Below are 15,315 nucleotides of genomic sequence, written 5' to 3'. Positions count from 1 at the left end.
AATAAACCAATGGGTCACTTCCAAATACCATCACATTGGGGTTTAGGGCTTCAACATAGGGATGCAGGGGACACAATTCAGCCCATAGCCACCTGTTAGTTCTCACTGGGGGGGGGGGTCATAGCCAAACCTCAGCCAGAGCTGACTGCGCCCTGACATAACCTGCCACTGACCTCCCCAACCCCCAGGTAGTGGTTACTTCATGGAGAACATGAATGAAACCCCCCAGGGGAGAGCCACCTCACCCTCCCTCCCCACTCTGCAAGTCCTGCCTGTGTCTACACACTCAACCTACCACAACCTAGCATGACCCTCGGGTTTGTCCCCATCAGTGCCCAGACACACCCCGGACCACTCCGCCAGCCATCACACCACTGCCTGTGTCCATTTAGTCACAGAAGGCCTTGGAAGAGTCGTGGAGGTCAGTGACTCTCCGCCCCCGAAGAGATGGTGCCTTCCAGGGGACATCTGACAGTATCTGGAAATACGGTCCCTTCCCCGCTGACACCTCTCTCCAAACAGGACTCGGGGTTCTCCTCCTACAGCACAGAGCCTGTACCTCAGAAAGCAGCTTCCCTCCACCCACCCTTAGCTTCAGCGGAAACCTGAACAGCGCCCCCCGCCAGTGCTCCCTCTCCTTGACCCCCAATCCCAGCCCCGAGTCCAGGATAACCCTTGAGTTCTCCCAGGAAGGCTCTCTGCATGGGCCCGCGCCCACCCTCTGAACAGCCAACGCGCTTACCAGGGGCCATTCTCTGGCCTGGACAGACCCAGTGGGCTCCCCCATCTCCCTGCCCCTGCTTTCTGCTGGCCCCAGCAAGGTCATTCAAATGAGGTACTCAGATGGTGCCACCTGCTTGAGACCCCCTATGGCTTCCCTTTGTCATAAGGATAGAATTCCACTGCCTTGTCCCACGGACAAGGTTCTCCTGGCCTGTCCCCTACCGTATCCCGGCTTACTACAGGGCAGCCATACTGGCTTCCTCTTTCCCAAGGACCTTTGCTCTTAGCACGGGCCCTGTTCCCACAACTCTCTTCCTGCACCTGCAAGTGTCTGTTTCATTATCACCCCAAGGAACTCAGCTCAGAGCCTGCCTCAGCCTGTCTAGCTCCATTGCCAAGATGTGACCATCTTGTCTGGTTGTCACCTCCCCTCTGCACTGGGCACTCTGAGGAAGAGATAGGACCACTTAGCAGGTGCTTAGTGGATATTCGTGGACATCTGAATCCAAGGCTTTTGCTCCTAACCTCTGCGACCTGTGAACATGACTTTGTGTAGAAAAAGGGTGCTTGCAGGCATGATGAAGGTAAGGATCCTGACGAGATGGTCATTCATTCACAAGGGTCCTCGGAAAGAGAGGTGGGACACTAGTGGGGTGCCCAAATGTGCTCCCAGATGTAGTTTTGGTGACTGACTCGCCTTACTAGATCCTGCACTGCTCAGTTGCTCATTTCACTCCCATTTCCCCATGCACTTGGAATTCAAGATTAAAACTCCTCTGCCCCAAACTGTTATCTCACTGACCACAGGAACCAGGAAATTTTCAATCAGCAATACTGGCACTAGTATGGAAGCCTGGCACCAGTGAATCAAGAGGTACCTGTACTCAGGGATCCTAGACTTTCCTTTAAAAACCCTAAATTCCTCCCTGAAGGTGAGAAGTCAGCCTTCTGCTGTCCTCTTTTGCCTGTGAATCAATAAATGTTGCTTTCCTTTTCTTCAAAAATCCTGCTTTGTTATTTGGCGTTGGCGCCAAGTTCAGGGACTGAATTTTGGTAAGAGGAGTAGATGAGCCCTAAGATGAAGGCCACGTGCAGATGGAGGCAGAGATAAGAGTGATGTGGATACAAGCCAAGGGTGTCTGGGCAGCCACCTGGAAAAAGCAGGAAGGGCACCCCTGATCCCCACCCCTGCAACTTTCAGAGGGAGCAGGGCCCTGCCAACACCTTGGTTGTGGACTTCCATCTTCAGGATTGCGAGAGAATAAATTTGTTTTCAAGCCATGTCATTTGTGATCATTTGTTACAGCAGCCATGGGAAAACAATACAAAGGACAGGAATCGTTTTCTTGTGATGATTTTATTTTATATGTTAACAACTGATGGCTATGAGGTTGGTCAATATTTTATTTTATTTTATTTTACAGGCTATGCAGGCTTCTTGATTCAGTTTTCTTTAAAATACAGCTTTGCTGAGCTAGGATTCACAGACATGCAACCCACCTGTTGGAGGCCCAGCTCCACGCTGGGGAGCTCCTCGGTGGCTATGCCCCATCTGCTGCTCTTAGATGGGTCTGGTCAGCCCTGTGTCTCTCTGGCCTAGTCACTTAGTGGGCTCACATTGGAATTTACATCTGAAGCCACCAGAGGTTTGTTGTAGGCTGTGGTTTTCAATGGCGTAGTCCCAGTCACAGTCAAGTGTTGTCCCAGACATCCAGCTAGGCCCCTGGCTTGCATACTGTGCCAAGAAACTCTCTACAGCCTTCAGTGAGGAGGTGTTCTTAGTGTCTGGCTTAAGGAGGGAGAGAATAGGGTTAGGCCACCAGCGATGGACAGTGGCAGGGCCTGAGATCAGTCATCTTCCCAGAATGCAGAAAGTGCTCAATAAATACTCATGGAAATATTAGTAACCACCCTCATGGCAGCACTGGTTTTGTGTCAGGAGTTGTGATCCTCCTGTTCTCTCCTCACGAGATTCTCTGGAAACTCATGACATTACATGCTATTGTAACTTCAAACAGGTTCAGAGAGATTAAGCAGCTCTCCTGCAGTCACACAGTAATCAGGAGAATAAACAAACAAATGATGTTCTACCCAGGACACAGCCCCTTGCCCACAGCCTCTCAGCCCCTCCTCTGCCTCAAGTACGCCAAATGGTCACATGAACGTGAGAATGAAGGAGCCACAGTTGCTAATCTGGACAGGGACACCCTGACTGTGGTGGGGGACAGACATAAGGACTTAGTGCAGGGGCCTCCTTCTTCTGGAACACCCGCCTTCCAGAACTTTTCTTTTTGCCAGGTAAGTCCCTGCCAGCCGTTCCTGCAGGTACAGGCCCACAAAGCAAGCTAGCACATCCTGCCCGACCTGTTTCAGGCCAGCTATGCCAGGGAGACATTGGGAAAGGGGTAAGCCTGAGAACCGGGAGGCAGCGCCCCACCCAGCTGTCAGGTTGCCCCGGGCGGCATCACTCCATTGCCAGGCGTGGGCAAGGAAGTCTAGTGGGGTCTTGGAGCCACCTGGGAGGAGTGGCAGAGGCAGACGCAGGAGCGAGACGGAGGAGCAGAGTCCACATCTAGACGCGTAATGTCAGCCAAGGGTCCAGGCTCGGAGCCTACACTGGGGTACGTGGGGCTGCAGGGGCCAGGGGCAGAGAGGCCTTAGGACAACAGGCCCTGGGAGGGGGCCAGAGGTTGGGGTCACAGGAGAGGGGCAGGGCCAGCAGTCCAGGGGGCGAGACCACCAAGGGGCCTGGGACTGCAATGCAGCAGCCAGATGTGGGGGCTCAAGAGAGAGGCATGGCTTTGTCCTGCCCTGTCTGTGCTGCATGGCCTCAGATCGGTTGTCCTTCTGTGGCTCTCCTCCTTGTGACAGACAGCCTCCTGGGAAGCACCCTGGAAGCCAGGGGTGGGGACAGCCCAGATCCTCTCTGGAGTACCCGGGGCTAGGGGAGAAGGCAGCTCTGTTGGACAGATGAGAATGTGGCAGGGCTGTGATCAGGGAGTCAGGAAAGAGGGAACTTCCTGGGAGGTGAGGCCAATGCTGAGTCTCTGGTTTCACGTTTAAAAAGCCACATTCCCTGTTCATTGCTGGTTCTAAAAGTAGGATGTTCTCGAAGAAAGTCTGGAGGGTGTAGAAAGATGAGGAGGTAATAAAGTACTCCAGGCACAGGTGGGAGTGGGAGGGATGTGGGCCCTCAAGGGCCAGTACTGGACCCCTCGTTCAGCAGCTGTGAGGGGGCTGCTCAGCTGGCCTCTGTGCCTCAGTTGCCACATTCTTACAATGGGTGCTAATAGCACCCGAAAGGCTTAAATGAGATGATGAGGGCAAAGCACTCGCTGCTTTGTGCCAGCTTTGCCTTCTTTCCAGCCTTTGTGCCACAGTGTATTTTTTGCCCTTGGAATAAGGCACAGCCCTCTGTGTGACAGTTCCCATCAGGCTGTCAACTGGCCCAGCTGCATCTTGTTTCTGAAACTCTGCCCCACCAGGTCTTTGCACATGCTGGTCCCTCATCCAGAATCCCCACCGTCTGTCCGAGAGGCCCCTCTTGCATCTTCACTGCAGGTAGAGCTCCAGCCGGCCTCTGGAAGGAGCCTGCAGCACATTGGCCCTCTGTAATGAAAATTACTCGTGTACTGTGTGACTGACGTTTCAGTCAGTCAGTGACAGTAACAGTAACCCAATGAGATTATAGTATAGCTGAGTGCGTGTGTGTTTGGTGGGGGGGCTCTACTATCTGGCGTTGGAGAAGTACATTCTTTGATGCTCAGATGGGACCAAGTTGCCAAATGGCTCGTTTCTTGGAATGTATTTTATCATTAGGCAACACCAGAAGGGTCTGGTGTGGTTATCAGTGTGGTTCGGGTCCAGCCAGGGCCTGTGGGATAAATATCCAGCAGTCCTTAGCCAGCCCCACTCCCCCCAGCTCCACCAGCCCTGAGTGTCACTCACCTTCAGGGGTGGAGGAGGCAAAATCGCATGTTGTACGAGAGACAGAAACCAGCATTCCAGTCTTCCCCCCTCACCCCGACTCCCCAATCTGGGGATGCTCTGTGGCTTCATCCCCTGTCTGTCTTTTCATCTGTCAGGCAGACGCTGCTGGTCCTGGATTATTTCACCAGGTGTACACAGGGGTTCCCTGTGCCCCTGCATCACTGAGGAAAGACGTGACTATGCTGAGGCCAGGGTTCTGGGATGGACATCAGTAGATCATAGCCCATCCCAGACTCTGAGGTATTCAGCTCCATGAAGACACTAGGGAGCTGTGGAAGAAATTAGAGCAGGACTGATGTGACCAGGAGCTATTGAGCACCAGGCAGGGATGCTGGTGGGGGCTGCTGTTGGCACTCCAGGCAGGAGTCTGGGGCAGAGCCTTGGAACCTGGGGCCTGGGAATGCTGAAGGCCAACTGTGCCAGCTCCCAGATTGGGGGAGGAGACTACAATCAAGCAGCCCCACCAGGCCCAGCTGCTTCTTGGGCACGGGTCTACGTGGGGCCACCGCAACCCTGGTTGCGGGAAAGGTGGGCCTGGGTTCCCATCTAGCAAAGAGGGGAAGTGAGCTTCTTTGGGGGCAGACTTCACTGACACCTACCGTGTCCTCCTTCAGGTGACTGTGGAGGCCCCATGCCAGGAATGATGGTCATGCCATGATGGGGAAGGGGGTGTTTCTGGAACACGTCTAGCATCAGTTCCTGCCTCCCTGCATCCCCAGCTGGGACAGCTCCCCCAAGCCAGGCACTGGCTGCTCAACTTGCCCCTTGCACCCGAGAAGAGTGGTCATGACAGTCAGTGCACCAGGCTCTGTCCATAAGGACACTAACCACAGAGGACTGTGTCCACAGAGGTCGCAGTCCACAGTGGATGCTGAGGCTTCATTGACTCAAATGGTGACCTGCTGAGGCCCTGGGAGAGCTGTGTGCTAATGGGAGCACGGCCTCCAGGGCACCTGGTGGGGATTATTCCTGCTCACCAGTGTGGCTCTGAGGCAGGGCTCTTGGGAATGGCCGTGGTGCATGTGGCTTAAGTCCAAGGAAAATTCTCACACCCCCATAGACACACAGACACATCAAAGACACAAGGACACAAAGATGTCCACATAGACACACCCACAGACACCCACAGACACTCATGCACACACACACACACACACAGGTGCTCATACACACACAGGTGCTCATGCACGCACAGCTGCACACACACAAAAGCAGGCACCTGTACATTCAGATGCTCTCAGAAACACAGGATCCATGTAACATTTGCACCTGGCCCCACTGGGGCTTCTACAGGACCCAGGGTGGCTGGAGGGCATCCCCGAAAAACATGGGGACAACCCTGGCCACCCGGCTCACGCTGTCCTGTCCGGCAGGATGGACCCCGTCGAGGACACACTGCGGCGGCTGCGGGAGGCCTTCAACGCGGGGCGGACGAGGCCGGCCGAGTTCCGGGTTGAGCAGCTGAAGGGCCTGAGCCGCTTCCTGCAGGACAACAGGCAGCTGCTGAAGGACGCACTGGCCCAGGACCTGCACAAGGTGAGGGTAGAAAGGTCCAGCCTTGGGGCTGCTGCATCCTTCCTAGGTAGGGCTGCATCCTCTGTAGCATCCTTTTCCCCTAAGGAGGAGGGTCTTGACATCTGATCTGACCAGCTGTGTGCCCAACTTTTTCCTGTTTATTCAACAGATCCTTCCCTGGTATGTAGTGTGTGACAGGCACAGTGTGACACTGACTCAGAAACACACACAGCCACCCTGTGAGGCAGGTTTGATTGCTGTTGCCAGTTTATCAAGGGGGAAACAGAAGCACTCGTGTAAAGTCACTGGCCCGAGGTCAAAAGGCCAGGCAATGACAGACCATAGAATTGGAGCCCAGGTAGCCAGAGTTCAGAGTCTGGGCAACCAGCCTGTGTGCAGTTCCCACAGGACCACCATGCTGTCCTCTGATCATCTTCATATGCTTGTGGGGACACCCTCATGCCCTCCCTCAACAGACTCCTCAGCTTGGTCATGACTTTGAACTCCCCCACACCGCCTCCCCCACAGTCGGCCTTCGAATCAGAAATCTCCGAGCTCTTGCTGTGCCAGAACGAGGTGGACCTGGCCCTCAAGAGCCTGCAGGCCTGGATGAAAGACGAACCTGCGGGCAACAACTTGGTGAGCCCTGGTGGTGGGAGGGGGAGGGGGACTGGGCACGGGGCAGCCCTGGCCTGGACTCTTCCTGACCCTGAGACCAGGGAAAGCCAGTCTTCCCACTTAGGACGCCCTCTCCCAGGGAGCTGAGGACCCGGGCATACAGGTAGGGGCGTGGGGTTGGGGTGGTCTTCAACAGCGTCTCACTATCAGTCCTATGCCCCAGATTACACAGCTGGACTCGACCTTCATCCGGAAAGAGCCCTATGGCCTGGTGCTCATCATTGCCCCCTGGAACTACCCCGTGAACCTCATTCTGGTGCCCTTGGTGGGGGCCATCGCGGCAGGTGAATACAGAGTCCTGGTTCCCTGAACTCCCAGCCTACATCCCTTCCCGCAAGGACCTCCAGAGTCCTACGGGTGAGGACAGCGTCCCCTGAACCACTTCCCTCTCTGTCCTGCAGGGAACTGCGTGGTGCTGAAACCATCAGAAATAAGCAAGAGCACAGAGAAAGTGCTAGTCACACTGCTGCCACAATACCTGGACAAGGTGCGGAGGGCCCTGTCAATTAGCACCTGGCATTCTCACACCCCTGTCCCTACCACTGGGGAGGTTCCACTGTCCCCTGGCCTACCCCCTGAGTTGCCTGTCCCTCCTCGCAGAGCTGCTTTGCTGTGGTGCTGGGTGGGCCCCAAGAGACTGGACAGCTGCTGAAACACAAATTTGACTATATCTTCTTCACAGGTAAGGGCAGCCCTGGCCAGGATCTTAGGGACAGAGGACAGCAGAGAACATAGTGGAAAGGCAATGGAGGGGGCTACATTCAAGGGCAGGGATCAAATTGAAGCCAGAGTTGTCCCAATCAGCTGGGGCAGGCTGGCCAGGCCCCCTGGGAATCTCAGAGATTGGATCCTAGGGTGACCACAGTGAAGACAGACCCCTCTAGGTGGAGCAGGCCAACACTTGGACTGTGGAAAGAGATGCAGCCAAAGTCAGGCGTTTGGACCATCTGACCAAGGGCAAGTGAGGATGGGCTCTACGGGTCATGTCTCAGAAAGCCCTTGGGTAGGCAAGATCGCCATGGGTTCCACTACCAAGCACCTCACACCTGCTACCCTGGAGCTGGGCAGCAAGAACCCGTTATGTGGATGACAGCTGTGACCCCCAGACCATGGCTAATCCCGTGGCCTGGTTCCACTACTTTAACACCTGCCTTTCTGAGTCCCTTGGGGACTCTTGGGGACTGTTCTAGGTGGGGATGAACAGGGTCCCAGATTACATGGTGGCAGAGTGGCAAGGAGAGGTCAGGAAGGACTGGCTCTAGCTGACTCCACCGCCTGTTAAGGGAGGAGCAGGGCCCCCAGGTGAGGCCATCACCTGGACAGGATGACTGAAGAGCCACTCTAGTAACCTTCCATGCCCCCAGGAAGCCCTCATGTAGGCAAGATCGTCATGACCGCAGCCACCAAGCACCTCACACCTGTCACCCTGGAGCTGGGCGGCAAGAACCCATGCTATGTGGATGACAACTGTGACCCCCAGACTGTGGCCAACCGTGTGGCCTTCTTCCGCTATTTCAACACCGGCCAGACCTGCGTGGCCCCCGATTACATCCTGTGCAGCCCTGAGATGCAGGAGCGGCTGCTGCCCGCCCTGCAGAGCGCCATCACCCGTTTCTATGGAGACGACCCCCAGAGCTCCCCCAACCTGGGCCGCATCATCAACCAGAAACATTTCAAGCGACTCCAGGGACTGCTGGGCTGTGGCCGCGTGGCCATCGGTGGCCAGAGCGATGAGAGCGACCGCTACATCGGTGAGCTCCCTTCTTGCCTTTCACAGCCCATCTGGGCTGAGCCCCTTCTTGCCGAGGGGCCCTGGCCGGGTCCGTGACTCCCAGTGTCACGATTCCAGAGCACAAACGCTCCACGTCACTGTGGTTCTGAGCCAGTGATGCCTGGATTCTACACGCTGGTCCGGCTGAGGTCAGACCCCAGGTGGTTTAAAATTGTCCCACCTCTGCTGTCCCTTGAGGCCAGGACCCCAGACCCTCAGATCCTGAGTCCAGATTCCAGGAGGTCAGACCCCGGAACTCCTGGCCTGGAACCTGGGTCCTGGCCCTGTCAGAGCTCCTGCCCGCGGCATCCTGGCTACAGCTTGGGAACTGAGCTGTCCCCTGTGCCCACAGCGCCCACGGTGCTGGTGGACGTGCAGGAGACGGAACCAGTGATGCAGGAGGAGATTTTCGGGCCCATCCTGCCCCTGGTGACCGTGAGGAGCCTGGACGAGGCCATTGACTTCATCAACCGGCGGGAGAAGCCGCTGGCCCTGTACGCCTTCTCCAACTGCAGCCAGGTGGGCCTGCGAGGCTGGTGGTGACAGGGGTTGAAACTGGTGTGAAGTGGTCACATCCCCTGGGTGGGGTGGGGGTACTTAAGAGCAGCAGATGCTTTAAGGATGACTGACCCAAGCCACAGCATGCTGTACAAAGACACCTGGTAGAGGTGTCTTAAGCAGAGTCAACCCTGCCAGGCGTGTGGCTGGCCAGCTGTCTGTAACAGTCTGGCAGCCTCTACTTTCAGGGACAGGTGTGCTAGGAGTCCTGTTCCCCATGGTGAGCAGAGCCCCAGATGAGGTTGGGGGACAGCACAGGCCAGGTTGGTCACCATGGGACCTCCGTGCATTCCTACAATGTCCTAACCCTAACCCTGCCTCAGGGTCCCTGGGCTGCTGTTTGGTCCTAACTACCAGTGTCTTCCCTAACCATCCCTGAAAGCCGTCCAGTGCCCCCTAGTGGGCGCTCAGATGACATGATGAGAAGCAGAGGGAGAGCTGGGCAAGGCATGCAGATTCAGGAGCCCCTCTGCTCCTCAGTGGGGAGGTTGGGGCTCCAGCCCTTGTCCCAGACTACAGGAGCCCACCACCCTGCTGCTCTCCACCTCCCCCAGGTAGTGAACCAGGTGCTGGAGCGCACCAGCAGTGGCACCTTTGCAGGCAACGAAGGCTTCATCTACCTGACTTTACCATCCCTGCCACTGGGGGGAGTTGGTGAGTCCCTGCTCTCCCCCACCACTCAATCCACCACCCCAGGAAGGTTGGCTTGGTACCCCAGACCAGCAAGTGCTCAACTTTTTTTCTTTTTTTTTTTTTGGCTGTCCTAGAGTTTGAACTCAGAGCTTTGCACTTGCTAGATAAAAGCTCTACCACATGAGCTAAGTCCCCAGTCCTTTTAACTCTGGTTATTTTTGAGATAGGGTCTCACATTTATGCCCAGGCTGGCCTGGGCTGCGATCCTTCTTTTTTTTTTTTTTTTTTTTTGAGGGGGAATACTAAAGTTTGAACACAGGGCTTTACACTTGCTAGGCAAGTGCTCCACCTCTTGAGGCATGCCTCCAGTCCCATGATCCTCCTATTTATGCTCCCCATGTAGCTGGGATGACAGACCTGCCCCTTCATGCTCATTTCTTAATTGGTTGACATGAGTTCTTGAGAACTTTTTGCCTGGGATGGCCTTGAACTGTGAGCCTCCCAATCTCCAGAGTAGCTAGGGTTATAGATGTAAACCCCCTCATCCTTTGTCCAGTTCCTCTCAAGGCCTCTGTTTCCCTATCTGTAAAATGGTTCTTAGAATGGCTTGGCCCTTGCTGAGCTCCCTGCAAGCTGTGGGCTTCTGGCCCAACAGTGACTGCTCCTGGGTATGCAAAGGGGGATGGGGTGCAGGCTCAGACCCTCACTCTATTTGTCCATGCAGGCAACAGCGGGATGGGCAGGTACCACGGCAAGTTCTCCTTTGACACCTTCTCTCATCACCGCTCCTGTCTGCTCACCTACTCAGGCCTGGAGAAGTTAAAAGAAATCCGGTACCCACCCTATACTCCCTGGAGACAGCAGCTGATAAGCTGGGCCATGGGCTCCCAGAGCTGCACCATTCTGTGAATTCCCTGCAGCCTCCAACACCCACCCCAACTCCTCCATCCTGCTTCCCGTGGCTGCCCAGACCCTGAACTGTTGCTCACCTACTCGATGGTCCCCAAAAGGCAGGCGTCCAACCCAGAATGCAAAGATCCCACCCCTGGGGCCTTTTTGAGTAGACCTCCAGCTAGGAAGGACCTTTGGGTGGCTGTTCTAGTCCTTTTCCACACCAATTCCTCTCTGCAGGATTCTGACCTCTACTTAAATGGATCTGGTGACAGAGAGCCTTTCTCCCCAAGGTTGGGCAGATTTTGCAGCTAAATGGGGCTCCTTTTGCCAGATCTACAAATAGAACCTCCTCCAAACACCGCAATTGCCGCTCTACCTGAAGGATGGGTACGTCTGACCCGAAGTGATCTGATCTTGAACCTTGATCTGACTAATTGTTGGTAGATGCCTGAAGTATGTCGTCTATGAGGATTTGAACACTGTGTGAGAATCAGTACCAATGAGTGCATGGTTGGTTAATCATGTCTGCATGTGTGGGCCACAACCCAGAAGGTCAGGGCCAGCAGAATATCTGGTGACTTCATCTGACATATTAAAACTGAGGTCTGGGGCCCAGACTTGGATGCACTGAGTTCACATGGAAAAGCAGGAATGGACCTGAGGGATGGTGGGATTTACCAATAAATGTGGGGAACGGGTGGACGGCACGTCTACTCCCCTGGGACCAGCCTTCTGCTCCTTCGCCAGTCCTTACCCTAAGAGCCACTTGTTTCAGTGAGCTCCTTACCCCTGAGATCCATGGGAAAACTGAGTTAGTGGGAATTAAAGGAAGAATGGACTTCCAACTCCCTGGGGGGAATTGTTGAGATACATGGTGGACTCAGAGGGATGCTTAACGGGACTTGCTGATGAATAAAGATACAGAAGTGAGGATGGATGGGTCCTGGTAGCTGGTTTGAGATTGGTCCCAGGGTCCCAGGGGAATCAGGGGTCATATTCAGCCAGCAAAGCTGGCTGTAGTCATTGGCCACAGTCCAGAGTGGACAGTGAGAAAAATGACAACAGGGGTGAGTCCCCCTCTTGCCAGACCTCAGGACACCAAGCTGGAAGGAGTAGGCAAGGTGGCCCTGGGGTGGGAAATGGAGGGACAGGCTGCAGTGAGAGTGTGGAAAAGCAGAGAGGGCAGGGGACTTCAGACCTGGTGTGTAAACGGGCTTTGGGACACCAGATCTCGCTGTGGGGAAGGTACTAGAAGAGACATCTGAGTGGTGACAAGGGCAGCAGTCCCCTTGCCTTAGCACCCATCCTAGAGCTGATGCAGCCATGACAAAGATGGAGGTACTCGTGTCAAGCAGCACAGAGATCCAACTCTTGCCTGATATCATTCAGGAGACGGAGGGTGGGGAGTCCGTTTCTTGCAGCTCTGCACGTGGACCTTGGAGCCCCTTGTGAACAAATGCCACTCCCCTTGTGCCCGAGTGCCATGGACTGAAATCCGGCTCCCCCACAGCCAACAAAGGGTCTGTTCACTAGACAGATCAGGGGAAGTTGAAATAGGGTGTGGCTTGCTGAGGCATCCACAGTACCCAGATAAAGCAGGCACTCTCTGGCACCCTGGATGCCTGTGAATGAATCAATGACGCAGGTGTGCGGTATGTGTGAGGGACAGTGAGAGACAGCACTGTCTTGTCTTGCCACCTTGTCTTCCTGATCCTTCTCCTCAGCCAAGCCATAAGAGCTCTGAGGAAGGGGCCAAGCCATCCCCACCTCGGCATCCTCAAGACACGGTCCTGAGAATTAGCGATGCTGGTGGACTGTCAAAGCCTGACTTCGAGGGCTCCTAATCCAGCCCACCCAGCCACCTCAACATGCTCACATTAAACTCCCATCAGTGGACCCCTCTACCCCAGGCCAGTCCTTTCCCCATCTGCCACCCCACCCTCCAAGGACCTTTCCAGATGCCCCAATCATCAGCCCATTCTGTACCCTTCATCTACCTGCATAGGAGGCATGTCTTGAATCTCGTTACTTCTCACCCAAGGCAGGGCCATTGTCACCTGCCTGGACCCTGCCACATTCCCATTGGTCTGACCTGACTCATTCCTCGGGGCTGGCTTCCACACAGCGGCCAGAGTGCCCCTGAAGAAACACAGAACTGTTGAGCACCCCCCAACCCCTCAGCAGCCCCCGTAGACCAAACACACACCCTATACAACAGCCCCACAGTCTTCCCTGAGCTGGCTTTTGATGTGTTCGTGTGAGCTTCTGTCCTGGGGAGGAAGTCGGGTGAGCAGCTGTGCACACACTTGTATCTGGGTTGTGACTTTGGGAGTCACCGACAGGTAGATGGGGTGTCATTTGAGAGGGAGTGGACAGAGGTGGGACCCAGGACTGAGCCTCGGGCCTCCTGCAGCTAGAAGCTATCTAGAGACCCCAGTGGAGGAGTCTAACTGCTACTGCTTCTCTTAAGGACCTGGAGCTGTTGGGACCTTGACCAAGACAGCACCAAGGGCCTTGTGGTGTGAAAGACTGGCTGGAAGAGTGAGTCAGGGCCTTAGCAGCAGGGTGGACAGACAGGCAGGGCTCCAAAGCCACCGGGTCAGTGGCCCTCGGAAAGGGCTCCCAGACCACAAGGCCCTCCTGGATCAAGCACTATAAACTCATGGGTTGGTTGTGGCTCTGGGACTCAGTTTCCCTAACTGGAGCAAATTGATACCTACATTGGATCCATTGATACCCACGGTGCCACCGTCCTCACCCTCACTCATCCTGGGGTGCTCTGCGTGCACCCATTTTCCAGGCCAGATCTGCCCCTTGCTGTCTGCTCCTCATAGTTGCTCCAGGCTGGAAAAGGACCTCCCCACCATTTCCCACTTAGGAACTGAGGCCCAGAGAGGCCCCTGACTGTCTCCAGGTCACACAGCATGTCAGGGATAGGTAAGAGATAAAATCAGGGAGGCCACTCTCCCTGCTGGGGCTAAATTGTGTAGCTCAGCAGGCCTGCTTCCAGATTTTCCTTTCTGCTGTGCCTGGACACGCATTTGCACACACACACACACACACACACACACACACACACACACACTCTGCCTGGACTGGGGGACTGCTGTTTCTGAGGGCTTCTGCATCGGCTCCTAGCCCCCCTTCTAGTCTATAAACCCACAGATATGAGAAAGCTGGACCCCAGTCAAAGGAAGTGAAGCATTCCCTACCCTTCCCTCGCTAGAGTTGGGGATTCAGACCTCCTGGCAGGAAGTGCCCTGGTCCCCAGTCCCCACCAAAACAGCCAGGTTTGCTGAACAGGTCCTTTCTTCCCAAGGGGCCGTGCATGAGTCAATAGGACCCCAGCAGCCTGTGTGAGCCTTCAGAATGAAGATGAAGGCTTCAGACTCATACAGCAGGCCTGGAGACTCCTGGTTAGTGCAGAGTAGGGTCTGAGAGGGAGGCAGACAGGCTTGCCTGTAGGGGGACAGCCTTGCCAATTTACTCCAGCTCCTAGAGCCTCAGTCGGTTGCCCTCCAGGGCTCTTGCTAATGAAGGGTCCAGAGACCGTCAGCATGGGCCTCTTTCCTCCCTCTGCAGAGACCCCAGCCCCCAGAAAGGGGTGTCCCCTACAGGAAGCTTTTAAGAGCCTTTGGTGCCCAGCTTCACCCTCCACTCACCCCTCAGGCTACCCTCCAAGGAACAGTTGCCCTGATGGGGGCATGGTCCCACAAACCCCAGGAGGCCCTAGGGAGGAGGAAGGCAGGAAAGTGGAGAGCACCCCAGGCCACACGAATTTAGTGTGATCCAAGAGGATTTGAGGAAGACTAGCACAGAGGGGCCAGGACACCAGACCCTCCAGGCTGGCTCACCAAACTTTAAGGTCCCCACCCCTGGCATACAGTATGCAATGGGTAACCAGACCATTCACGGTTCAGTGGGTGGACCCTGCCTCTGTTCTCAGTGACCTCTGGACCCTCGTTGGCTCCTGCCAGCGGATAGCTGAACCCAGTGGGAGGGCCAGCCCCAAGGGTGGATGCAGAATTCACTTTTCTCTTTCTCGAGTCCCCCTGAAGAGACAGCAGGGACAGGAAGGGGTCAGATTGGATACTCTGGCTCTGCCTCCAACACTCAGGGTGCCCTTAGGTGTCTGCCTGAGTCTCGGTTTCCATATATATACAGTGGGTCCAAGGCAGGATAGATAAGGGGAAAGGAGGGATGGGAAGCAGGAGCCAGGAATTCCTAGTTAAACTTCATATTAGTAACAGTCTGATTTAAAACACATAGGCACTACTTTCTTTGCTGTAAGCTTCACCAACACCCCACCCCCTCCACTGAGCTATAACCTACAGTAAAAAAGTCAGCTTTCTCCCTCTGCCCTGGCCTGCAGGCCCACACGGTTACTGTGGTCACTATGCTCTGGGAACTGAGTAAGGATTACCTGAAAGAAAGACTCTGATCCAGTGACTCCTGTGATAAGAGACTTGGTTGCAAAGAAAGAAAAACTTATCTTAAGGCAGGATACCAGCTCAAAAGAAGCATCTGATGAAACCCCTCCTTTTATAAAAGGG

At 55.1% G+C, this 15,315-nt stretch overlaps 1 protein-coding gene across 1 annotated transcript; it reads left to right on the top strand.

Annotated features, from left to right (window-relative positions):
* The first annotated feature begins 3,100 nt into the window (after nucleotides 1-3,100).
* LOC109692072 (aldehyde dehydrogenase family 3 member B2-like) lies at nucleotides 3,101-11,491 on the top strand. The gene is made up of 10 exons (XM_074050255.1): nucleotides 3,101-3,344; nucleotides 6,087-6,249; nucleotides 6,757-6,867; nucleotides 7,070-7,190; nucleotides 7,308-7,393; nucleotides 7,507-7,588; nucleotides 8,271-8,657; nucleotides 9,030-9,196; nucleotides 9,790-9,889; nucleotides 10,593-11,491. The coding sequence occupies exons 1-10, from the start codon at nucleotides 3,307-3,309 to the stop codon at nucleotides 10,775-10,777; spliced, it is 1,440 nt and encodes a 479-aa protein (XP_073906356.1). The 5' UTR covers nucleotides 3,101-3,306; the 3' UTR covers nucleotides 10,778-11,491.
* Nucleotides 11,492-15,315: the final 3,824 nt, after the last annotated feature.

The sequence above is a fragment of the Castor canadensis genome, chromosome 1 (assembly GCF_047511655.1).
Source record: "Castor canadensis chromosome 1, mCasCan1.hap1v2, whole genome shotgun sequence".
Lineage (NCBI taxonomy): Eukaryota > Metazoa > Chordata > Mammalia > Rodentia > Castoridae > Castor > Castor canadensis.
Note: the sequence above shows the minus strand (reverse complement) of the source record. Positions and strands in the feature narration are given on the sequence as shown.

Bases quoted from the DNA above. Each gene is read 5' to 3' on its own strand.
- LOC109692072 (XM_074050255.1), top strand. From the start codon at position 3,307: ATGTCAGCCAAGGGTCCAGGCTCGGAGCCTACACTGGG. The intron at 3,345-6,086 runs GTACGTGGGGCT...CCTGTCCGGCAG, and splicing joins GGCTCGGAGCCTACACTGGG to GATGGACCCCGTCGAGGACA. The intron at 9,890-10,592 runs GTGAGTCCCTGC...TTGTCCATGCAG, and splicing joins CCTGCCACTGGGGGGAGTTG to GCAACAGCGGGATGGGCAGG.